The sequence below is a fragment of the Phocoena phocoena genome, chromosome 1 (assembly GCF_963924675.1).
Source record: "Phocoena phocoena chromosome 1, mPhoPho1.1, whole genome shotgun sequence".
Classification (NCBI taxonomy): Eukaryota; Metazoa; Chordata; class Mammalia; order Artiodactyla; family Phocoenidae; genus Phocoena; species Phocoena phocoena.
In genome coordinates this window covers 20,540,355-20,566,561 of record NC_089219.1, presented here as the reverse complement: position 1 = coordinate 20,566,561, position 26,207 = coordinate 20,540,355, and the positions used below count along the sequence as shown (strand labels likewise).

Sequence of the window (26,207 nt, the reverse complement as noted above, 5' to 3'; positions counted from 1 at the left end):
TCTAGACTAGGCCTCCAGGAGTAATTCCAGAACAACTCTACAGAACTGACCAGGCTGGGGAGCTGCTCCCTTTGCTTCACTCAGAAAGGTGGAGAATCTGTAAGGGCTGGCTCCAGACCTATGCCAGATCCACAAGGAAAAAGAAAACAAAAGATGCTCCAAACTTTGACTCTGGTCCTGCTGCTGATACTGTTGTAAAAAAGGCTGACCTAGAGCCTTTGACCTCTTCACTTTCACCTTCCAAACCTCATCCAGATGTGTCTGGATTAGCACAACCATATTCATAATCAGTGTCCTAGCTGCAAGGGAGTTTGGGAAATGTAGTTTTTTCACATTCCTCCTGTGCAGTACAGGAAGGCATGCTAGGAGGGAGCAAGGGATGTTGAGTGCCAAGCCACCATTTCCATCACCATTTCTGCCAAAGCAGAGCTTGTGTGTGGAAATACTCTGCTCTGGGCCTGCTCTTGTTCACGTACCATTAAGTTGAAGTTGTGGGGAGCCTGACATACAGGTCCTGTTGGGGTGTTTTTTTGAATTTTTATTGAAGTATGGTTGCTTTACAATGTTGTGTTAGCCTCCATTGCACAACAAAATGAATCAGCCACATATACAGATATCCCCTCCCTTTTGGACTTCCCTCCCATTTAGGTTACCACAGTGCATAAGGTAGAGTTCCCTGTGCTATACAGTATGTTCCCATCAGTTGTCTATTTTATACATAGCATCAGTAATGTATATTTGTCAATCCCAGTCTCCCAATTCCTGCCTCCCCACCCCTTTCTCCCTTGATATCCATACATTTGTTCTCTACGTCTGTGTCTCTGTTTCTGCTTTGCATATAATATCACTATACCATTTTTCTAGATTCCGCATATATGCTATTTTTTAAAATTATTTATTTTTGGCTGTGTTGGGTCTTCGTTGCTGCGCGTGTGCTTTCTCTAGTTGCGGCGAGCGGGGGCTACTCTTCATTGCGGTGTGCGGGCTTCTCACTTGAGGTGTCTTCTCTTGTGGAGCACGGGCTCTAGCTGCACAGGCTTCAGTAGTTGTGGCTCATGGGCTCTAGAGCGCAAGCTCAGTAGTTGTGGCGCACGGGCTTATTTCCTCTGTGGCATGTGGGATATTCCAGGACCAGGGATTGAACCCATGTCCCCTGCATTGGCAGGCGGATTCTTAACCACTGCATCACCAGGCAAGTCCCTAGATTCCACATATATACGTTATTATACGATATTTTCTTTTCTTTTTCTGACTTACTTCACTCTGTATGACACTCTCTAGGTCCATCCAGGTCTCTACAAATGACCCAATTTCATTCCTTTTTATGGCTGAGTAATATTCCATTGTATATATGTACCACATCTTCTTTATCTATTCATCTGTTGACGGACATTGCTTCCATGGTTGCTTCCATGTCCTGGCTATTGTAAATAGTGCTGCTATGGACATTGGGGTGCATGTGCCTTTTTGAATTATGGTTTTCTCTGGGTATATGCCCAGTAGTGGGATTGTTGGGTCATATGGTAGCTCTATTTTTTTTGGTTTTCTAAGGAACCTCCATACTGTTCTCCATAGTGGCTGTATCAATTTACATTCCCACCAACAGTGTAGGAGGGCTCCCTTTTCTCTACACCCTCTCCAGCATTTACTGTTTGTAGATTTTTTTTTTTTTTTTTTTGCGGTACGCGGGCCTCTCACTGCTGTGGCCTATCCCGTTGCGGAGCACAGGCTCCGGATGCGCAGGCTCAGCGGCCATGGCTCACGGGTCCAGCCGCTCTGCGGCATGTGGGATCTTCCCGGACCGGGGCACGAACCCGTGTCCCCTGCATCGGCAGGCGGACTCTTAACCACTGCGCCACCAGGGAAGCCTTGTCATTGTAGTTTTGATTTGCATTTCTCTAATAATTAGCGATGTTGAGCATCTTTTCATGTATTTGTTGGCCATCTGTATGTCTTCTTTGGAGAAATGACATGTAGGTTTTGATGGATACTTCACTAGAGCCCTCATTTCATGGAGCTCCCATTCTAGCAGGAGGCATTTATGGAAACCCCAGGAAGGCATTCTAGTGTTAAGAAGGCAAGAATAGGGGCTTCCCTGGTGGCGCAATGGTTGAGAGTCTGCCTGCTCATGCAGGGGACACGGGTTCGTGCCCCGGTCCGGGAGGATCCCACATGCTGCGGAGCGGCTGGGCCCGTGAGCCACGGCCGCTGAGCCTGCGCGTCCGGAGCCTGTGCTCCGCAACGGGAGAGGCCACAACAGTGAGAGGCCCGCATACTGCAAAACAAAAAAAAAGAGAAGAAGGCAAGAATATGCTTATCTTTCTCTTTTTAAGAGCTTTAATATATAATACAGTGTATACTGTACTATTCATCCACTTAAAGTGGGCAATTCAGTGGTTTTTAGTATATTCAGAGTTGTGCAACCACCATGATCATATATATTTTTAACCATGACCTATTTTATTTTTAAATTTTTCTAAATTTATTTATTTTATTTATTTATTTTTGACTGTGTTGGATCTTCATTGCTGCGTGCGGGCCTTCTCCTGTTGCGGCGAGCGGGGCTACTCTTCATTGCGGTGCACAGGCCCCTCATTGTGGTGGCTTCTCTTGTTGCGGAGCACCGGCTCTAGGCAGGTGGGCTTCAGTAGTTGCAGCATGCAGGCTCAGTAGTTGTGGCTCATAGACTCTAGAGCACAGGCTCAATAGTCCTGGTGCATGGGCTTAGTTGCTCCATGGCATGTGGGATCTTCCAGCACCAGGGATCGAACCCATGTCCCCTGCATTGGCAGGCGGATTCTTAACCACTGTGCCGCAAGGGAAGGCCAACCATGACCTGTTTTAGAATATCTTCATCACACTAAAAGCAGACACTCCCAATTTCCCCCTCCCAACCCCCAGCTCTAGGCAACCACTAATCAAATTTCTGTCTCCATATATCTGCCTATTCTGGACATTTCATATAAATGCAATCATACAATATGTCATCTTTGTGACTGGCTTCTTTAACATAATGTTTTTAATGTTTACATTGTAGCATGTGTTAGTACTTCATTTTTATAGATGAAGAATATCCCGTTGTATGAATATACCACATTTTGTTTATCCATTCATCAACTGATGGACATTTGGGTTGTTTCTATTTTTTTTAATTGAAGTATATTAGATTTATGTGTTGTTTCCACTTTTTAGCTATCGCAACTAAAGCTGTTATGAACATTCATATAAAAGTTTTTATATGAACATATGTTTTCAATTCTCTGGAGTATATATTATCTAAGAATAGAATTGCTGAGTCATACTGTAACTGTTTAAATTTTTGAAGAACCACCAAATTATTTTCCACAGTGGCTGCAGCATTTTGCTTTCCTGCCCACAACGTATAAGGGTTCCAATTTCTCCATATTGTTACCAACTTGTCTTTTATCATATTTTTTAAAAAATTATAACCATCCTAGTGGGTGTGAAATAGTAATTCATTGTGGTTTTGATTTGCATTTCTCTAATGACTTTTAACGTTGAGCTCTTTTTGCTGTTGTTGAGAATTTTTATATGTTTATTGTCCATTTATATGTCTTCTTTGGAAAAATGTCTGTTCGTACCCTTTGCCAATTTTTTGATTTGGTTATTTGTTCTTTATTATTGAGTTGTAAGAGCTGTTTATATATTCTGGATACAAGTTCCTTATCAGATAAATGCTTTGAAAATATTTTCTCCCATTCTGCGAGTTGCTTTTTCACTTTCTTCTTTTTTTTTTTTTTTTTTTGCGGTACGCGGGCCTTTCACTGTTGCGGAGCACAGGCTCCGGACGCGCAGGCTCAGCCGCTCCGCGGCATGTGGGATCTTCCCGGAACAGGGCACGAACCCGTGTCCCCTGCATTGGCAGGCAGACTCTCAACCACTGCACCACCAGGGAAGCCCAAAATTAACCATTTTAAAGTGAACAATTCACTGTCATCAGAACGCTGTACAACCACCACCTGTATCTAGTTCCAAAAGACTTCCATAACTCCCAAGTGAAATCCCTTACCCTTTAAGCAATTTCTCTTCATTCCCTCTTCCCCTCAGCCCCTGGCAATGACCAATCTGCTATCTCTATGAATTTATCTATTCTAGACATTCATATAAATGGAATCATATAATATGTGACCTTTTGTGTCTGATTTCTTTCACTTAGCATAGTGGTTTGGAGGTTCATCCACATTGTATAATATTCCATTGCATATATATATAATAAATTTATTTATCCATTCATCTGTTGATGGACATTTGGACTATTTCTACCTTTTAGCTACCGTGAACAGTGCTACTATGAACATGCGTGTACATGTACTTGCTTGAATACCTGTTTTCAATTCTTTTGGTATATGTCTAGGAGTGGGATTCCCGGGTCATATGGTAATTCTGTAACTTTTTGAGGAATCACGAAACTGTTTTCCACAGCAGCTGAACCATTTTGTATCCCTATCAACAATGGATGAGTGTTCCAATTTCTCTACAACTTTGCCAACACTTTTTTTTTTTTTAATTACAGGCATCCTAGCCTTTTCATTTCTTGATGGAATCCTTTGAAGCACACAAGTTTTAAAGTCTAATTTACCTTTCTTTCCCATTTTTTTGCCTACGTTTTTGATGTTGTATCTAAGAAGGCTTTGACTAACCAAGGTCGCGAAGATTTGTTCCTAGATTTTCTTCTAAGAATTTTATGGATTTAGCTCTTATCTTTAGGTCTATAACTCATTCTGAGTCAGTTTTGTACACAGTGTGAGAATTTTGTGGCACACAGATATCCAGTTTTCTCAGCACCATTGGTTGATCTTGTGTCCTGCAACCTTGCTGAACTCGTTTACTAATTCCAATACGTTTTTGTGGATTCCTCAGGATTTTCTATATATAAGATCATGTCATGTGTGTATAGAAATAGTTTTACTTTTTCTTTCTAATCTGGATGACTTTTACTTCTTTTTCTTGCCTAAAATTGCCCTGGCTAGGGCCTCCAGGACAATGTTGAATAGAAGTTGTGAGAGTAGACATCCTTGTCTTGTTCCTGATCTGAGAGGGAAAGCAACAAGGCTTTCACCATTAAGTGTAATGTCCGCCACTTGCTTTATGTAGACGTTCTTTGTTGGGATGGGGAAGTCCCTTATTCCTAGTTGAGTGAGCGTTTTTATCATGAAAGAGTATTGGATTTTGTCAAGTGCTTTCTTTGCGTCTACTGAGATGACTGTGTGGTTTTTATCCTTTATTTTATCGATATAGTGTGTCACATTAATCAATTTTTGGATGTCAAACCACTTCTGGTATAAATCTTACTTGGTCGTGGTGTATAATCATTCTCTTGTGGTGGATTCTGTTTGCTTATATTTTGTTGTGGATGTTTGCTTATATTTTGTTGTGGATGTTTGCTTATATTTTGTTGTGGATGCTTGCATATATATCCATAAGAGATATTTCTCTGTAGTTGTGATGTCTTTGGTTTTGGTATCAGGGTAATACTAGCCTCATACAATGAGTTGGGAAGTGTTCCCTCCTTTTCTATTTTTTAGGAGATTTTGTCAAGAACTGATATTCTTTGAAGGTTTGATGGAATGTGGGTCATATCCTTTGGAGACAGGAAAGAGCTAGGGCTCTGGGACCTTGGACAGAGGCAGCTGAATCTGACACACAGATCTGTTCTGATTGGTGGGCCCATTATTTTAAAACACTTGAACCAACTTTAAAAAAAAAATCTAGAGATTTCACACAAGAATCATGATTTTCAGATTCTCTAGAAAAGTCAGAGCCTTTGGCAGCACTGGCCTCTAATATGCTGAGTCATGATGAATGGCCTAAGCTCTCTGGTTTACCTCAGTCTCCACCTTTCCTTGTTAATCCTGACACCAAGGCTGTGTGTCAGGTACCATTTGCATCATACTTATTCCTGGACCACTCTTTGTTAACTGCATGGCCACTGTAGGTATTTGAGTGGATGCTACCTGGTTTACCCTTGTTGAATCTTTGTTTGCTTATCTATAAAATGGAGACATTAAGAGTTCTTACCTTGGAAGATTTCAAGGAGGATTAAATGAGATGACTATAAAGAGGTTTACCACACAGGAGGCACTTAGTAGATTTACCCTTTGCTTTTTGCTGGCTGCGTAGTATGCCATTGCATGTATGTACATAATAGGTACAATTCTTCTAATGGTGGGCATATAGGTGGACTTCAATTTTTCTCTGTTTCACACAAGGCTGGGTAGGACATCCGTGTATATGGTAGGCAGTGCTATATGGTGGTTAAGGGTATATTAGCGCTACTGGATTTGAATTCCAGCTGTGTGACCTCTTTTTGTCTCCTATCCTCTTGAAATGGTTGAGATAAGGGGATGGGTGGGAAGATCTCAGATGTCATTTGAAGATATCAACTATCATTTGAAGATATATCTACAGTTTTGTCCACAGAAGGACTGGAAGTTTACGGGTGGGTGCAGGGGAAGATGCAAGAATCTCGAGGCCCTTTCTGCAAATGTGAGAGCTGGCGAGCCCTATCTCAGGATCTCCCCGACCTGGGGTGTGAAGCCAAAGGCCAACTCGTTGCATCTGACTGACAGCTGGGCTGTCTGGGGAGATGAGATAAGTGGGTGTCAGGCAGAGGCAGGGAGGTGTCGACAGCAGAGCGGGGGCAGGGCACTGTGGACTGGGCTGAGCTCTCCACCCCCAACCCTGTCAGAGTCACAGAGCTGCTTAACCCTCTGAAGCAAGGATGGTCCCAGACCCCCCTCCTGACCTGGCTGATCTGGTGCCCCCTCAAAATTATGCATGCAACAGAGTTCCAGGACCCCGGCACTGAGCCAGCCAGGAGCTCAGCTGACTGTCCTCAAGGTGGGAGGTGGCAGTGGTTATGGATTGAAGAAGTTTTTGAAGAGGAAGTGGGGCTTTTGCTTGTGGTTCCACTGTGTTTCTCTTTGTACTGCACAAGCTAGCCCAACACTCCTGGCTCTACTTTGCTTCCCAAACCGTTTAATGATAATAAGCTTTGATAGTTGCACACAACTTTTTATTTCAGCAACATCCTGCAAGCCTTCTGATAAGTGGGCTGTAAATTGCAAGGTCTGTGTCATGTTCCTATGGGCTTTATTCCCAGCAACTAGTCCAATGCCTGATACATAGTTGGCAATTAATAAATATGTGAATGAATATGTGAGTGAATGAATGAATGACAGGTTCTTGGGGAGCTTGCACGGTGCCAGATGCTAATTCTGCAGCACATTTCCCCAGTCCTTTACTTGGGTCTCTATCCATCTTTACTTTTCTGAGGGTCCTTTGGCCTCTGGAGGGAATCCAGTCTCTACTGCACCACATTTGTGGCCCTTTTTGTCTGTTCCTAGGTGCCCCTGAATTGCCCCAGGAATTCTTCCCTGAGGTCTCCTTCTCTTCTGGGACATGGCAGCCCCAACTTGGGTCACGTGATCTTGGGCCAGTCACTTTCCTTCTCTGAGTTTCAGTTTTCTTGTCTGTAAAACAGAAATAATAGCATGCATCTTGCCATTGTGTTGATGGAGTTAGATAAAGCTGGTCAAAGTGCTTTGCAGGGTTCCTGGCACATGGGGAGGGCTCGAATGCCAGGAGCTACTATTGCTGTGGTATGTGGACTGCTGTGAGGGCAAGACTGCATTGGAGGAGAGCAATGGTCTCCAACCAGGGCTTAATGAATAAAGCAATAAAACTGAATGCAGTTCACGACTCCAAGTGTGCTGCCCAAATTCTGGTCTTCCGAAGTGAGCCAGGAACATTCATCACCAGCTTTTAGGAAGCTGACTTGCAGATACTTGCCTAACTAGGCAAAGATTGATATACAATATTAACAGTAACCCACATTTGTCAAGTGCTTGCATTGGGCCCGGCACTGTCCTCAGGGCTTTACATAAATTATCTTGAGGAATCATTGAAAGAACGCTGTGAGGCAAGTGCTATTATTATCCCCATTTGACAGATGAGGAAAGAGGGACAGAGGTTAAGTGACTTGCCCTAATGTCACAGAGCTGGGATTAAATCCAGCAGAGTTAACATTCTTTAAAAAAAAAAAACATATATATATTTATTCCAATTCTTTTCCATTATAGGTTATTACAAGATATTGAAAAGAGTTCCCTGTGCTATATGGTAAATCCTTGTTTATCTATTTGATATATAGTGGTGTGTATCTTTTAATCCTATACTCCTAATTTATCCCTCCCCCTCCTCTTTCACATTTCCTAACCATAAGTTTGTTTTCTATGTCTGTGAGTCTGTTTCTGTTTTGTAAATAAGTTCGTTTGTATTATTTTTAGATTCCACATATAAGTGATATCATATAATATTTGTTTTTCTGTGTCTGAGAGCTAATATTCTTAAACACTCTGCATATTACCTCTGCATGGAGATCCTTTCCAGCCTTGTGTGGAACAGGGAAAAATTGGAGTGCACCAACAGAGAAATGCTACATACTATGTCCGTCAGAGGACATATAGGTGGTCCTCTGCAATGGAACACTATATGGTCAGGAAAAAAACAGGAGGCAGATGATGTGTGCATTCTGGCATGAAGTGATGGCCACAGTAGGTTGTTGATAGAGCTTCAGAACAGTACTATCATATAATTCATTTGTGTATAAAAACAAAATTTTAAAGTCCATTTACTTGTTTGTAGGTTCATGGATAAATGTCTGGAAGGATGAACACCAAACAATTCACACTCACCACTGGGAAACTGTGAAGGAGGGGAGCTTCCATTTTTTGTCTTTATATTCTATGTTGCTTGAATCGTTGACCACTCATCTGTATTATTTTGTAATTAACAGAAAGATGAAGAAAGCAAGTGCACCGTGAGCCAGGAGCCTGAAGACCCCTGTCCACCCCTCCCGCCCTTCTGCTCCAGACGCTGATTCTTTTCTGAGGCCTCCCTGGTGTTTTCGCTCAGCACTGAAAGCTCCTCAACCCTGCTTCTCCTCCACGATCATTTCTCAAGCCCCCTCTGGTCTCCAAGGACTTGCCTTGGCCTGGGTCTCTCATCTGGGTCCAGGCATTAATCTAGGTTTCCCAGGAGGCCATGGTCCTGCCCCTTGTGCTACCCCTCGGGGGGATGTGGGACATGGTGACATCACAGTTAAGCTGGTGACATCACAGTGGACCTGGAGGCTGGCAAGACAGAGGACCTGGCAAGGCCCAAGAGAAAGGAGCAAGGAAGGGATTGGCAGGTAGAGGCTGTTTCCAGTGGTAACTTGAGGAATTGTGTCCCCAGCCCTCCTCCTGGGACACTCTTAACCAGGTCTTTCAGGGATTGGAGATCTGGAAATCTCCAAGGCCATTTTCCTTCTTGTTCCTAACCAAGAGGTTGTACACTTTTCTGTGAGCTGGGAGCAGAGTGTGATGCCAGGAGGGGGCGGAGTCGGCAGATGGAAGCCAAAGGTGTGTGTGAATCCTCCTTCGAGATGTGGGTGGGGCCTTCCACAGGTACCCAGTGAGGCTCTTGCACCCTTAGATTCCAGGCAAGGCTGGAGGGGAGGCAGGCTGTGTCCTGGGAGGCTGGGAGGGCTCCAGCTTTGGGGAGTGGAGTTCTGGTTGACCAAGATGGCAAGGAGTGCCATGGGAAGGGATGCCCACTAATCTGAAGGGTGCTGAGAGGGCAACTGGTGTGTGCAGGGTTGGTTGGGGGAGAGGATGGGGAGGGTGGTCTGGGCCTTGGGAATGGCACTTCGGAAGAGAGTATGGGGGGCACAAATGAAGCAGTGAGGGTGGCACTGGGGGTGGGCTGACATTGCCAAGAGACAGTGGAATCTGAGGGTTGGCACTAGAGAGCTCTTGGCTATTTGCTGTGTGACTCTGAGTGAGTTGCTTACTCTCTCTGAGCTTCTGTTCCATCATCACGGGGATAATAAAACCAACCGCACAGGCTTATTGTGAAGATTAAGTAAGATAATGTTTATGAAGCCCCTAGCACAGTGCCAGGCACATAGTAAGTGTAAATGTAGCTATCTACTCTAATCCTCGGAGTATTCCAACCTGAGCCTGGCGCTTCATCTATTCTGGACATGTATAGTGCAGGATTCTTGGTTGTAACCTACAGAAACCATTTCAGGAGGATTTAAGGAGAGAAGGAGGGAATTCCCTGTTGGTCCAGTAGTTAGGATTCTGTGCTGTCACTGCTGAGAGCCCAGGTTCAATCCCTGGTCAAGGAACACAAACCACACAGTGTGAGCAAAGGAAAAAAAAAAAGAAGAGAGAGCGAAAGGAAGAATTCACTTAAAAGATGCTGGGGGGGCTTCCCTGGTGGTGCAGTGGTTGAGAGTCTGCCTGTCGATGCAGGGGACACGGGTTCATGCCCCGGTCTGGGAAGATCCCACATGCCGCGGAGAGGCTGGGCCCGTGAGCCATGGCCGCTGAGCCTGCGCGTCCGGAGCCTGTGCTCCGCAACGGGACAGGCCGCAGCAGTGAGAGGCCTGTGTACCGCAAAAAAATAAAAGATGCTGGGGAAGCTCAGAGAAGGTTTGGGAAGGCTGCAGAGCCAGGCTTGGAAAGCAGGGCCAGGACCACACCCCCAGTACCAGCCCTGAGAGGACTGGTGACACCCTCTGAACCCCTTTCTTCCCTCTGCTGTCCTGGAGGCTGGTGCATCACCATCTACGTACAGAGTGGGCTCCACCAACCTGCCACCTCAAGGCCACTGGCTTCTTTTTCTTTAATTTAAAAGAAAATTTTAATTTATTTAGTTTATTTTTGGCTGCATTGGGTCTTTGTTGCTGTGCGCGGGCTTTCTCTAGTTGCGGCGAGCGGGGGCTACTCTTCGTTGCGGTGCATGGGCTTCCCACTGCAGTGGCTTCTCTTGTTGCAGAGCACGGGCTCTAGGCGGGCGGGCTTCAGTAGTTGTGGCACACGGGCTCAGTAGTCGTGGCTCGCGGGCTCTAGAGCACAGGCTCAGTAGTTGTGGCACACGGGCTCAGTAGTCGTGGCTCGCGGGCTCTAGAGCGCAGGCTCAGTGGTTGTGGTGCTCGGGCTTAGTTGCTCCACGGCATGTGGGATCTTCTCTGACCAGGGCTCGAACTCATGTCCCCTGCATTGGCAGGCGGATTCTTAACCACTGCACCAGCAGGGAAGCCCCAGGGCCACTGGCTTCTGATCACAGTCTGGATGGGCACATCTGGTCAGTCTGGTCCAGGTCATGTGCCTGCATCACGTGTTGGAGCAAGGAGGTAGGAATTCAGCATGTGGCCATTTTGGCTTTTATAGTGGAATGTGCCTTCTGCCTCCCTCCAGACTCATGTGGGAGAAAGTTCCAGATGCTGGGCACCCAAAAAACCTGGCAAATATCTACATGGGAAACAAGAATAAGTAAAGAGTGGTCCCTGACCTTGAGATACACACAGACACGTAGGGGTCAGTTTTATGGGCAAATGATTATGACAGGAAGTGACGGGGGCCAGAGCGGAAGTGAGTACTGACCAGGGGCTGAGCTGGTAGAGTAATATGCCCCTTGCCTACAATGGAGAGTTCGAGATGTCCCTGTGCATTCCATGCCACCTGGGTGGCATGGCCAGGTGGAGTTTGAGGCCTGGATGGGGCTGCCACACTGGGCCAGACACTGCGGACACACCTACCGGGCAGAATTTGTGTGAGGCCGGGGGGTGATGCACCTTCTCCTGCTCACAGGAACGATGAAATTGCTCAGCCTAAAGCTGTTTCTGGCCTAAAGGGTCTCCCTTTTGATATCTAGTCATGCCTTACAAGCATTTTACTGTGTCTTTGAATTATCTCTTGCTGGGGGGGGGGGGTCCCTCGGCATTCTATCTAAATTAGAGAAAGGATTCCCCAGAACCGAGAAATCAGAGATGGGACAAAGAGGAGGAAGATGTACTCGTTGCCTCCTAGGTGCCTGCTGTGTGAGGTCGGATTCCTGCTTTCTCCCCTGCCTCACCCTATGTTGCCTGCTCTTGTCTCTGCCTGTTTCTTTCCCTGCCACCACCGTCACTGTCTTCCCTGTCAACATCATTGCCCGTCTCTGTCCTCGCTGGGCCCGCATCCCTGGAAGGACCCCAGCTCCAGCCTCTGAGCCCTGCTCTGTCCCCCTCCTGCTCAGCCATCTGAGTTCTCTGAGAACCAGAGTTAACCACACCCCACTCCATCCCAGCCCGCACACTGAAGTTTGTGTGCCCCAAGCTCTGGCAGTGTTGTCTCAGGTAGGTAAAGGCAGGTGGGCGGCTCGCCCTTGTCAGGTCCCATAGGGCCCCCGCCTGCTTGCCTGCCCCCCCTTCCTATTTGTGGCAACTTCAAATGTAGCGCCTTCCTGTCACCTCTCACACCCACGGGGGCCGCAAACACAGACAGAGGCTGGTGGCCCACCTGCCCACCTGCTTCCTTCCCCAGCCAGAAGGGACTTCTGCCGAGCCAGGTGAAGAGCCTCACCCAGGCTGCCTCTCCTTCTAGGGTGTTCTGAGACCTGGGGCAGGTTGGGAGGAGTCAGGGAAGAGGGAGAGGAGACCGGGTTTTGGAGGAATGAGACACCCGCGTGAGGGTGCCAGGCTCTGAGGGGCACCAGGGGTTATGGAGGGTTACGGGGGGGAAAGGGAAGGGCCTCGGGACACTTGCCGAGCTGCGTGGTCCCTGGGCTGTGCGGGCCTCAGTGAAAGCAGCAGAGAAGTGAGGCGCTAGCCGAGCAGACAGCTGGCACAGGGCAGCCTCCTGTCAGGCCAGTCAGGACCGGGGGACTCTGGGTCCGCTCGCTCAGACCACCCCTGCTGAGGAAGCTGAGCCCGGAAAGTCTGGGTGGCAGGACACTGGGGCTTCCTCAGAGGCCCAGAAAAGTTGTGTGTATGAGCTGGGGGACAGGGGCGCCCCTCAGTGAGGAGCCTGTGGTTGGTAGAGTCTTGGAATAGCTTCTCAATTCCCTGTGGCCCTGAGGAGGTCTGGAATGTTTCCTCAGATCTCTGAGCTTACCTGGAAGTACCTCCATGAGGACCCTCCTCTCTCCTCTCTTCCCCAGGGATGGGATTCAGGCCAGCTGTGCTCTTTGCCTCTGATTGGCCAGTCTCCATTCAATCCTCTTCTTGCCCCTACCAGGAAAGCATCATTGGCTTTCATGTCATTGCTGAGACAGTCCTTTCACATCAGCCAGTCCAACCCTCCCAGTTTGCAGATAGGGAAACTGAGGCCAGGAGGGGCAGTGACTGACTCAAGGTCACACAGTGGTTTCCTGGGAGAGCCAGTCCTCGAAGACAGGCTCTTATTTGGAGGACCTTCACTGCTCACCTGTGACTGACCTGTCTTCCCAGCAGGTAGTTGGGGCATGAAGGAGGAACCCGCTCCAGAGTTGGGTTGTTGTCACAAGACTAAGCCCCTGGAGAGCACAGGAGACTCCCTGTCCCCCCACTCGGACTTCCAGCTCTGCCAAGGCGATCAGGTAAGATGCGGTCCCATCCCCAATTTTGAGTCCAGGCTGCTTCTGGAAGGAGGGGATGTTAGGAAGAAGTAGGGGGAAAATCTGAAGGGGCCTAGATTCCCCTGGTCCTGAGCACCCGTACCCCGGCACATCATGGGAATGTGCCTTTGGAAGTGCCAGAGACCCTCTCCCGTGCCCCAGGGGCCCGACTCTCCTGTGAGGCATGAGAAGGGACAGGGCCATGCAGGAAGCTTGGCTGTGTGACCGTGGCCCGGGCCTTAGAGGGAGGAGGCTCAGGGCCCTCCTGTGGGGTACACAGTCTTTGATGAGAATTTTCTCTACGTTCACCTTGGCTCCATTCAGGTAGATAGTCTGAGGGTGGTCAGGAAGGAAGGGGAGGAGGAAGAGCAGGGCTGAGTGAGGGGTTCTGGGGCAGGGGGAGGGTAACCCTGGGGGTGGACGTGTGAGTCCCTTGGGAACGCGGATGAGGGAAGGGGAAGCCATTTGAGTGACAGACATGGTGGAGGCGGGTGTAGGTTGGGGGTTGGTCTTAGCTTCTCCTCCCCCTTTGGAAACCAAACTAGGGGTGGAACTCCCAGCCCCTGGCCCCCAAGCCCCTTCCCCCTGCCTTCCAGGTCTTGCCAGGCTTCAGGCCACTTCCAGACACAGTGGATGCCCATGGCCCGTCCTGTGCCAGCTGGCTGTGCCCCTTGCCACTGGCACTGGCCAGGTCTTCCCTGCTGGCCTGCCCTCAGGGCCCGGACGTATACCTGTGCACCCTGAAGTCGGCACCCCCGGGCACAGCCCCGCAGGGTCTCAGAGAGGATGCCTCGAGCACAAGTAAGCCCAGGGCACGGGGCTGCACCTTGGTGGAGGCTGGAGGTGGGAAGCACTGTTAGCTTTGGGGTGAGAGACATTGCGGACCCAGTGTCACTCGTGAGGACAGTGCCTCAAGCACGTGTTACTGCCACATTCTGAGCTGGAGCTCTGCCTGGGGGTGCGAGGGCCTCTCAGGTGGTGACACGTGAGCAGAGGTGAGCAGAGGAGGTGGGCAGTGGTTTTCTCAGGCGTGGGTATGGGATCTGGTGTAGGCGTAGCTATTCCCGGCGGTTGAGAGTGGCGCTTTGTCTGCCTAGAGTGTTTGAGCTAGAGGGGCCTATTTTATAAGACAGGAGCCCTGACTGGGAGTCAGGGAGTCGTGGGTGGGGTCATGGTTCTGCCATTTCTGGCTCTATGACATCATGGAGGCCAGTTTCTTCTTCCACAAAAGTACAATCTCACTAACCTACGTTCTATGTTTATTGCTTACGATACCCCATTTCCTTATGCAACTCGACCTGGAGGGCAGGGACCATGCTGCTGTGTCCTTTATTTCCCCAGCAGAGTAAAGCAGCTCAGTACAGCTGGTTGAGTGAATAAATGAGGATCCAAGCAGACAGTCTACTTTTTAATCTTTATACATATTTAATATTTTACTTTATATCACTCCCAGTGTAACTCCTACCTCATTGGCTGTTGCACCTCAGTCTCCCTTGCTTGCTCTCCATTACGTACCTCCTAAGTCTTCCCCTGCTCAGGAACTCAGTCCAGAGCCGCCGCCTCATCCCTCCCCTCCCCTCTCCTCCCATGTTCCCATCTCCTCTCTTCTCCTCTCCTCTCTCTTCTTTCCCCCCTTCTCTCCTGTTCTCTTTATCTAGAGTAGCAGTTTGATAGAACTTCCTGCAGTAATGGAAATGCTCTGTACTTGTGCTGTCTGATACCATACCTACTGAGCCTTTTAAGTGTGGCTAGTGCAAGTGAGGAACTGAAGTTTTTACTGTACTTATTTTAATCAATTTAAATGTGTCTGGTGGCTACCATTTTGGACACAGCAGATCTAGGACCACCTTTTATGGGATCTCATTTGGGCCCATGGCACCCAGATTTATGTCTCCAGCTCAGGCTGCTCCGTTAATCTCCAAACCAGTTCACCCAGCTGCCCACTTGACTTCTCCACCTGTGCGTCTAATAGGTCTCTTGAACCGCTTTCACTCTCTGAAATTATTATGCACTGCACACATTCTAGCCTCTTTTATTGGCAAGGGCAATTGCAGACCAGGAAAGCCCAGAGAGGGGCGGTGCCGTGCAGGCTAGAGCCCTCTCTCAGCTCCGAGCCAGGCAGGTTGATGCAGAGCAGAACTTTACCCAAGTCTGTGCGGCCCTGACCGTCTTCCCTTTCCTGCTCAGGGCACCAGCCACCAAGGCGGCCTGCCGGCTCCTCCAATGGCGAAAAACTCACAGCCAAGTACCCTCTGAGCAGGGACAAGATGGGAAGCCAGCGGGGAAGAGCTGGCGAGGGGTCCCCCGGCCCATCCTTCTCTCCTCACAACAGCTCTTTCCCAAACCCTTGGCAAGATAAAAAGAGCCCCAGCCCCTTGGCTTTCTGCTCCTGGCCCCCACCCACCCCCATTTCCAAAGAACTCCCATCCCACCTCTGCCCGTTCTATCCTGTGTACCCACTTCTCCTCCCCTCACCTTACCTGGTCACCTGTGGGGGCCTACCTTCTGTGCAGTGTCCCTCCCTCTTCATGCTGCCCCAGAACACCTCCTACACCACCATGGCTGTGCCCACCTTGCTGATGAATGTCTATGAGGCCGGGCACTCCAGCACCCAGGGGGAGACCCTGCACCCCTACGCAGGGGCCTCTCAAGCCTCTGGCCAAACCCAACCCTCCCAGGCCCGGAATCCAGGCTCTGCAGCTGCCAGGACCGACTCCACAGGGCTGGAGCATGCTGGCCGGGCGGTTCCAGCAAAGTCGGCCCCGCCGGGCTCCCAGGCGGGCTCTTCGGCACTGCCTTATCCGCTGAAGAAAAAGAATGGCAAAACCCTGTATGAGTGCAACGTGTGCAGCAAGAGCTTTGGGCAGCTCTCCAACCTCAAGGTATCTGCCTCTGGGCTCCATGGCTCCCCTCAGCATCCTTCAATGACCCCCCTCCCATCCTGCTTCTAGAATCAAGGACCTTACAGCCAGAAGGAACTCCTGGGCAACCTCTAGGGCCTATGACCTTGGCTGGTTCATTTGGCCCCTCAGTTTCACATCCGTAGAGAGGAGTCCTCTCCACACTAAAAGACTGTCTATGAGATCCTCTCATTTAAGTTAAAAATAGGGAAACTGAGAAAAGATTTGCCCAAGGTTGCCTTGATTTAATGGTGCAGTCAGGTCTTGATCTCAGTCTCTCAACATCTAGGGCAAAGCCCTTTCTTGAACAACCATCCTCTCTGATTCCCAGTTAAGCCTCCTCTTGTTTACTTATTTGAAGTTCAGGCAGGGGAACAGGTAGATTTTAGTGAGTCTAGACCACAGACCTGACAACCAGCCTTTTTCATGTGGGATCCTGCACATCAGCGCTGTGCTGTAAGCATCATTATAGGCATCGTCCAGCAGGGGGCAACCATGGGCACATCTCTGTGTATCAGCAAAGACCGGAAGCTAGGCGCGAGTTGGCACCTGCTGAAGTTGAGGAAAAGTTAGTTACTGGAGAACAGCCCTTCTGCATCCTCTAGGGCATGAATTCTTAAACTTTAACGAGCCTCAAACCACCTGGAGAGCTAGTAAACATGCATATTCCTAGGCTCAGCCCCAGAGATTTTAATTCAGCTGGTCTGGGGTGGGGCCTGAGAATCTGCATTTCTAACACCCTCCCAGGTGATGCTGATGCTGCGGGTCTGTGGACCATACTTCGAGAAGCACTGCACAAGATACACACACACACACACACACACACACACACACACACACGGGGTACCCCTCACCTGGTCTGCTAACCACAGCCATCTCCCCTCTTGCAGGGCAGCAGAGAGAGAGAGGGGATCCTGGGGAGTGGTAGATTGGCCTTCAGGGAGGTGATACAGATGCAGGGGGATTGAGAGGCCTTGATGCCAAAAGGGGGCCCTATGGGGATGTGGGTAGAGATTTGAAGAGGATCCCCAGCTCTGCTGGAGGGCTCTGGGCAGTTGGCAGCATTTCTCCCACACCTGGCTCAGGTCCATCTGCGTGTGCACAGCGGGGAGCGCCCGTTCCAGTGTGCCCTGTGCCAGAAGAGCTTCACCCAGTTCGCCCACCTGCAGAAGCACCACCTGGTGCATACTGGGGAGCGGCCCCACAAGTGCCCGGTGAGACCATCCTCCCCCTCCCCTGTACTCCTGCAGGCTGTGGAAAAATTCTAGGCCCCTGGGGAATGGCACCCGTGGCCTCCATTCCCCAACCATCCTGAGCAAGTGGAGACAGGACAAGAGGCAAGGGTTGGGGGAAAGAGGGAGGTGGAAGGGAAGGGCCAGGACGTGATATTGGAGGTCACCCACTGGGCCTGGAGGGGAGAAAAGAGATGTATGTGGGGGGAGAAGAATGAAGTTAGGAGTCCTGGGGATACCCATCGCCTACTTCCCAGCATAGTTGGAGGAGTTAATGCTATAGTGTGTGCAAAGTATATAAACACTACTTACAACATCAGCTCAATGTTAGCTCCCTCCCTAGTTGAGCCTCACCATGTCCCTTGGGAGGTCAGAAGTGCCCAGACTCTTTCCCTGTTTTAAAGAGGCAGAAATAAAAGCAGCATAGTGGTTATAGTCTGGGCTACCTGGGTTCAAATCCTAGCTCTGCCTCCAACTTGCCGTGTGAGCTTTGGCTAGTGGCTTCACTTCTCTGAGCCTCTGCGTTTTCATTGTAATATAGGAGTAGTACTTAGTCTTGCTTCTCCAGAGTCCTGGAGAAGACTAGTACACGAGACCAGTTCCTGGCATGTAGCAGCTCCCAGTAAATGTTAATTACGCCCACTAAAGCTGCAGCCCCACGCATAAGGGTTCTATGTGATTATCTCATTCAGTCCACCAAACCTATGAGGTTAGGTATTAATACTCTCATGTTACCAATAAGGAGAGCAAGGATCAGAGAGGGGAAGTCACCTATACAAGGTCATGCAGGGAGTAAAAGAACCAAGATACTAACCCAGTCTGACTGGCTACAATCTGCCAGACACTGTGGGTCCCGGGGAGGAATCATGGGGGGAAAGCTTCCAGGCCTGCATTACAGGGAGGTGGTAGGGGGGTATCTTCAAGATGGGGAGGGGGAGCAGAGATCCTGGGTCAACCAGGTGGGCAGAGCTGACGCCAGTGCCCATTCCCATCAGATGTGCCACAAACGCTTCAGCAGCTCCAGCAACCTCGACTCACCTGCGCCTGCACTCAGGGGCCCGGCCCTTCCAGTGCAGTGTCTGCCCAAGTCGCTTCACGCAGCACATCCACCTGAAGCTGCACCATCGGCTGCATGCACCACGGCCCTGCAGCCTTGCTCACACCCACCTGCCCCTGGCGTCTCTTGCCTGCCTTGCCCGATGGCACCAGGGGGCACTAGATCTTGTGGTGGCCCCATCAGAGAGGCAGATAGACTGGGACGTGGACAAGGTCAAGGTGTCCTCAGCATCCCGGGGAAGGCAAGGGCAGCCAGCCTGAGCAGTGGTGCCAGGACTGCCCTGGGGAGGGGGCAGGGGCAGAGCAATTAAAGGATTTTCTCTATGATGAGTTGAGGCCTCCTGAGCTTCAATAGTGGAGGGGGAGGTCACCATGTATTTGCCAGACTTCACACCCCACTCCACCTGGCAGTTCAGGGAACACAGCCAGGAAGAGACTATGCTGCCCACCGCGTGGGGTGGGTGCCTGCAGCCATCTACTCTGGCTGGGTTTGAGTTCCACTCCGTTTGGGACCTATCTGGGACCAGCCCCACCATCTCAGCTCGCCGATGGACAGTCCAGCCTTCCAGGTCGCTGCAAGGTGCAGACCGTGCTGCCAAGCACAGGACACACTGCCCTCTTTTCCGAACAGATGTTCCAGCACCTGCCCAGATGCCTGTCTGCTGCTTGCCGCAACATTCTTGTCTCACAGTTCCTACGTGCTCCCTCAGCTGGTGCTCCCTGCCGTGGTCAGGTGCGGCATACTCCTCCCTCTGTACATGCCAGGATCTGAGCTCCCTGTGGGAGAGGCAGGAACACAAGGATATCAGTGTCCACTCGTGACCCACAAGCAAGATGTCCCCCTGTGTGTCAGGACCAGTCATCACAGAGGACAAATGGCTAAGGAGGCACCAAGCTCGGTGAAGGGGTAGAGGTCCTACAAGGACTGCCGGCAGGGAAGAACTGGCAGAGAGCCTGGGGAACTGGGACCCTCCTGATGGTCTTTCTTCCCGCAGTCCCAGAGGATCCCCCAATGTGCAAGGTACCCCCCCCCGAGAGTTAAGAGAGGTAGCATCAGGTGGGAAAGGGTACTGCCCTTTGGGGGTACAGGAGGCCCAGGTTATAGTCACAACAGTAGTAGTATTGGTAAATCATAATAGTTGGCCAACTTCCAGCAGGGGTCGCCGTTCCCATCCCTGTGGGTTTCGGATAGGCTTCCCCACCAGGGGAAGATTCCCCCACAGGCGAGATTCCCGCTGTGTCATCGGGTCTCCAGGACGGAGAGAGAGAACTCTCATAAGGGCCCACCATGGCTGGGTAAGGGCAGGGTCGGCGTCGGTCCCCACCAGTATCGAGGTCTAGGTTCCAAGCCCACCCGGTCACTCTTTTGGCTCCGCCCAACATGCCAACCAATCAGGCTAGCCCCCCCAATCACGCCCATTCCCGCCCCTGGCTCCGCCCCTGCGTTCTAGCCCGTCCTTCTCCGGGGGGGCGGGAAAGACGCTTGGCTCAGTGCAGCCTCCTGGCCCCTTCTAGCCCCAGGACCCACCTTTCCGCCCTACTTTGTGCAGGCCCAGCTTGAAGGCTTCCAGCACCGGGACCCGGTGGGCCCCTGGCGCTTCCGGGGGCCTAAAGAAGTAGCGCAGACAGGGCCGAGAGCTGGAGCGGGGCGGGGGGGGGGGGGAAGCGGGGGGGGTGGTGGCCCGGGTGGGGACGACCCCTGCAGAGCGCACCCTTTGCCCTGGGGCTTGGGCAGCATCTGGATCGGTCCTCACCCCGCGCCCGCACTGCGGGCCGGGCGCTGTTTGCTCAGGGGGTCGGGCCGGAGGAGGCGTTTCTCTGCAAATGAGCTGGATTCGGGAGGTCCCCGCGGCCGGGGACCGGTCAGGTGTCCTGACGCCCCGAGCCTGGAACCTTGCCCTTGCCATCGCCGAGCGGCGCTGGGTCCTGGGGTCCTGCCTGGCTCGCCGCCTGGCCGGACTAGGGGTCCGGAGGGAGTGCAAGGGGAAGCCGATCCCGGAGGAGGCCAGATCCCGGGATAGGTGAGGGGTTTGGAGGAGGGCCGCTTGGGGCGCCCCTGGGCCCAAGGGTGTGGGTGTGCGTCTTGGAGTGTACCTGATGTTCAAATAAGCCTGTATGAGTGTCTGGGAGCATAAAAACATACCTGTCGGTGTACCACGATTTTGGTTATGTGGAAAGTTCCTGTGCTTTTATAAAACTTTACAACAAATTTGCAATTTCCTAAGTCTGGCAGGTGGCATGCCAGGGATCTCCTGATTTTTCTCTCCAGAGGTAGTTGAAAGGCAAATATGGGGATAGGCAGTCCTCCTGCCCCTGTGGACTTTGATTCTCTCATCACAGGACAGTTTAGCTCTGGTCTTCACGTCCCTCTTTCATGAGTATGACAGGTTCCTGAGTTGGCTTAGACTGCACTGCATTTGCCCTTAAATGCCATGGAGAGGTTTCCCCCTGTCATCTCAGATTGTAATAACATTAAACTTTTATTTGTCACTTGCTTGGTGCTGTACCTGGGTTATCTCATTTAATCCTCACAGCAGCCAGACAAGGTGGGTATTTTGTGTGAGTCAGATAAGGAAATGGAGGTCCAGAGAGGTGAAGTCACCGCCCCAGTCACACAGCTGGGAAGTGGTGGGGCTGGGACACAGGCTTAAGCAGCCTGACTCCAGGGCCGGCGTCCTGAAGCACTGGGCTGCTCTGTTGCTGGAGAGATTTCTGGAGTGCAAGCCAGGGGGCCGGAGCTCTGTCCTAACCCTAGATGCCACTGGCCACGTGACCCTGAACAAATTGCTACATCTCTCCCAGCTGGTTCACTCTTACCTGATGTCTGAGAGAAAGAGAAAAGGCTCTGTGGGTGGCAGGGCTGAATGGCTGGGAGGGGCATAGCGAAGAGGACCCCAGTAGCTCACAGGCCCTATATCTGCAAAGAACATGGCGTGTGCTCTCAGGCACGGGGTGTTTGTGTCTCTGTGCAGTGACTGGGCGCTTTGTTCTGATCTTATCATGACAGGGCTGTCTCCAGCCTACCCTGGGAGGAGTGGAGGCGGTCATGGTGGGGCCAGAGTGAGGGGAGGAGTTTGTGCTGCTCTCTCACACCAAAGAGAGAAGGGAGGGGAGGGCCTAGCCACCCTATACCTGGAAGCCTGGGTGGCCGCCGGGGGTGCCCACACCCTCCCAGTGCCCTCTCTGGAAGTCACATCCCCTCCCTTTACCCTGTCTGGCAGGAACCTGCCCTATAGGCCCAGATGACACTGCTCCTCCCTTTCTTTCCCCACTTGAGAGGAGGCAGGGCTGCGGGTGAGTCAGGGACAGGAAGGGCAGGGTAGGGACTTCACATGCTCCTGGGCCAGCGTGATGATACATCCCATGTGTGCACTTGGACTTGGTTCTCACTGGCTGTGGGAATGGGACTCTGGGCCTGAGTCACAGGCCTCCGCTCCCTGCTGATTGCCTGGGTGGGGGGCAGAGTGTACGGAGGGGGCAGCCAAGGCACTTCCTTATCTTGCCCCCATTAGCGTGGTGATGCCCAACCAACCTTTGGAGTGATACCATCCTAGTGTCTTAACTCCAAGGCTCACTAGCTGTGTGACTCCAGGCAAGTCACTTTACCACTCTGGACCTCAGTTCCTTACCTGAAAAATGAGGACAATAATAGCTACCTTTTAGGATTATTTGTGAGGCTTAAAGGAGAATTATGTAGGCCTGATACCTAGTGCTAAACCTGGCATAGGGTGGGCCTCAGCAAATCGCAAGCTTTTGAATTATTAGGGTACTGTCCTTTTTCTGTATTCTGGCCCTGATACAGACCTAGTCCCCATTTTGGTCCCAGGCCCATCCCATCCCTGTCTCTCTGTCTCTGGAGGTGGAGTGGACAGCTGGGGGAGGGAACAGAGAGGAGACTGCTGTATAGACCTCCCCTGCCCCGCCCCCCCACCCCCTAAGATTTCAGGTACTCATCCTGCCTGTGTGGGCCCTGAGAGAAGAGCGGGGAGAGCCACCAGGTCCGGTCTGGAGGTGGGAGAGGAGGAGGCTACTTCATTCCTTTCCCTGTGCTTCCTTCCCAGGCCCTGGGGTGGCCAGAGCTGCCCTGACCTGGCCCAGGGCCAGGGCAGCACCAGCAGAGTCAGCCTCAAGGTAGGAGAGAATACAAGGGTGGGGGAGTGTAGGGAAGCAGAAGCTCTGGGAAGGGCTGGACCGGCCCTGAGAACCCTGACTTACAAGTTAGGCAACTGGAGTTCTCTCATCCCTCCTCTGCCACGGATTCACTGTGTGACCCTGAGCAGGTCACTTCCTACTTCTGAACCTCAGCTTCCCCGTCTGCAAAATGGGAAGAGTAATGCCTCTTAGGGCTGTTGTTAGAAATAACGTAACAGATGTAGAACCTCCAGTGCGGGGCCTAGACGCTCAGAAAACAGCTTCCTAACGTCGGGGCCCCTGGGGGAGGCATGTAGGGGCAGTACCTGTTCTCAGGACCCCCTTTCCACACTCCCTCTTTTAGCTTGACCTTCCCCATCTTTGACCCCTTTTCCCCACTTCCTGGCATTGCCCCCAGGGGTGACGCTGGGCCAGTGGTTTAACCTTCTGCTCGCAGTTTCCCCATCATCAGTGGGGACCTGAGCCATGGATTGGACAGAGACAAGGTTCCCCACTCCCCACCCCCTGGAGGAGCAGACGGCTTCCTCTGGAGATGGCTCAAGCAGCCATGTGTCTCTCTGTGATCCTGAATACTATCAATAATTACTAGCATTTAATTGAGCACTGCTGGTACTCTGCATGGATTATCTCATACAATCTTCACAGCACTCCCAGGAAGCAATAGTTTTATTATCACGCCCATTTTACACATGGGGAAACTAAGATGCAAGAGGTATTGCAGGTAGAAAGTAACAGAGCTGAGAATCAAGCCCAGCTTGCCTTGCTCCGGGCCCCCAGATGAATCATCCAACCCTCCTGTTTCTTGAGATGTTCAGCCTCTGGGGAGTGAGAGGCTGCATCTATTTCATAGATGAGTAAATTAAGGCATTTGGGATCAAGGGCCCCTGCTAGGAGGAATTTGACCCCAGACTTGGCTCCTCTGTTGCCAGGGACAAAAACCCATCCCTGAAAACTGGTGTTTTGGATGGCAGTGTCCATTTGGGTCTGTGGTCCTGAACCCTCTCCCCTCACACACACAGCTAGGCTGGGCCCCAGGGGAAGACAGTGGACAGAAGTCAGTGTTGCCCCACTTAGGCGAAACCTCTTTCCAGACTCGCTCTTGTCCCAAGAACATCTCTATGCCCAAGTACCTCCTCCCAAGTGTGTTTGGGAATCTCGGGCTGGGAGGGTACTAGGGAGTTGGCTGCAGGCTCTCTGGAAGCCAGGAGCGGGCAGAGGCCACAGGCATTTGTGGCAGGCACGCCCACAAAGCCCCTAAGGCCCAGGGCAGCTGGTGCCAAAGGGCTGGAGGCCAGAGGATTCCTGGGAAATCAGCAGTTGGCCTGAGAATCAGGAGCCCTCACTGTGTGACTTAAGTCATGTCAGTGTCCACTCTGGGCCTCACTTTCCTCGTGTGTAGAATGGGAAGGGGTGAGTTAAATGCTGAAGGGCCTTTCCAGAGCTCTGCCTCTTTGTCCAGATCTTGTGGCCTAAGAGGCAGTCTCTCCTTAAGGCAGCTCTGCTTGGTGTCAGAGCTCTGCTCAGCTTCTTCTGTGACCAGGAGGGCAGCCGGGGTGTCAGGGGTACCCAGAAGGCAGGGGAGTGATGCTGTCACCCAGTCGCTGCCTCTGCTTTCCCTCAGGCCCAAGCCCAGAGCCTCTCAGAGTTGGACCTTTGGGCAGGGAGCCGTGGCTCCTGGCTTTGGAAGTGACGGTCTGCTGAGCCACCGGGGCGCCTACAGAGGCCAGCAGTGGGCAGCGCCTCTGACCTGGCCAACTCTGCCTCTGTGGGGCCAGAGAGCCTGGCACTGGCGGTGACCTCAGCAGAGCCTGCTGGGACCAGGTGTCCCTCATGCCCACCACCAGCTCCTGGATGTTTGGAACAAGGATCTCCGGGCTGCACCTGCCTGCAACCCCCGTACACAGCCCAAGAGATTCCTCTGAGTTCTGAGCCACCCAGCAACCCAGAAGACGTGCGGCCCCGCCCAGCATCCTCCCCCAGGGCAGAGGGGACAAAGGGTGAGCCTACCAGCGCAGGGCCAGCCCTGCCCGAGCCAGCTCAGACTCTACGTGAGTGTCCCTCTGCCAGGAGGACCTGCTACCACATCACCGGCACCCTGCAGGGGCGTGGGCAAGCACCTGGGGAGGAGACTCAGGAGCCCAAACTGGCCCAACCAGCTCCCCACGCCTGCGGCCCTGAGGAATCCAGGGGCTGGCAAGAGCCTCCTCAGAGGCCCCGCCCCATCACAGGGTGCCTGGTGGACCTGCCTCAGGAGCCCCGGCTAAGAGCCCCACCACATCAGGGGAGCACGGCCCAGCGGCAGGAGCTCCAGGCTGGCCAGATGCCTGGGTCCCCGCATAGATGGTGAGTCGACTTTGCCCCACGTGCGGCAACGCGGGCAGGGGAAACCGGCCTGGCTGCCCCCTCTTGGGTCTCTATCTTGTCTCCGGGCTTCTCCAACTCAAGGCCCATTCATTCAGTTCCCTGGGGGTGAGCTGACTCTGCCATCCCCTCCCCTTCCCAACTCTGCCCTCCTTTCCCTCCCCTCATCCAAAGGCTACATCCTGGGGCCCAGTGCTTCCCTATTCCTCTGTCCGACTGAGGAGGGGGATATCCTGTCATGGACAGGATGGGGGAGGGATCACCTTATCCTCAGCAACACACCCTCATTCCCTCGTTCTGCTCCGGAGACCACATTCCCAGCCTGAGAAGAGGCTCTCAGCCAAAGTGCTGTATGTCCTGGGGCAAGTTGCTTAACTTCTCTGGGCCTTGAGTTGTCAGGTAGATTTGGTAGCTGGAGATGAGGAAGGAGGAGGTGGTTACAGGAAAATAGTTTGAACTCTAGAGAGTTGGGCTGCTGAAATAGCACGGATGATTTTTTTTAGAAATTTATTTATTTATTTATTTTTGGTTGCTTTGGGTCTTTGTTGCTGCACGCGGACTTTCTCTAGTTGCGGCGAGCGGGGGCTACTCCTCGTTGCGGTGCGCGGGCTTCTCATTGTCGTGGCTTCTCTTGTTGCGGAGCACGGGCTCTAGGAGCGCAGGCTTCAGTAGTTGTGGCATGTGGGCTCAGTAGTTGTGGCTTGCAGGTTCTAGAGCTCAGGCTCAGTAGTTGTGGCGCACGGGCTTAGTTGCTCCGTGGCATGTGGGATCTTCCCGGGCCAGGGCTCGAACCCGTGTCCCTTGCATTGGCAGGCAGATTCTTAACCACTGCGCCACCAGGGAAGCTCAGGGATGCTTATTAATAAAGCTTCAGTCGCAGCAATAATTACCCCACATGGTTCTGTGTTGGCAGCCACGGAATCACGCACTGAGTTTCCCAAGCCTCCGTTTTTAATTTGTGTTGAAATTACTCTCCTGAATCTGCCTGGTGGGCTCAGAGGTGGAAGGATGTGTCCCCTAAAACTCACTGAAGAGGGGATGAACATGGGATCTCTCTAGAACCACCAGGAAGGGCACT

The 26,207-nt window shown here is 51.6% G+C and overlaps 2 protein-coding genes across 2 annotated transcripts in view; both read left to right on the top strand.

The window, feature by feature from the left end:
* The first annotated feature begins 13,296 nt into the window (after window positions 1-13,296).
* Window positions 13,297-18,927, top strand: ZNF683 (zinc finger protein 683). The gene is given in 7 exon segments (XM_065894535.1): window positions 13,297-13,410; window positions 14,025-14,229; window positions 15,616-16,310; window positions 17,414-17,542; window positions 18,556-18,590; window positions 18,592-18,848; window positions 18,851-18,927. Coding segments are annotated over 7 exon segments (1,512 nt in total).
* Window positions 18,928-20,440: 1,513 nt separating this feature from the next.
* Window positions 20,441-26,207, top strand: part of CRYBG2 (crystallin beta-gamma domain containing 2) — a 28,164-nt gene continuing 22,397 nt past the window's right edge. The window contains 3 exon segments of the mRNA XM_065876110.1: window positions 20,441-20,637; window positions 22,678-22,747; window positions 24,390-25,111. Coding sequence (XP_065732182.1) covers window positions 20,441-20,637; window positions 22,678-22,747; window positions 24,390-25,111 — 989 coding nt within the window.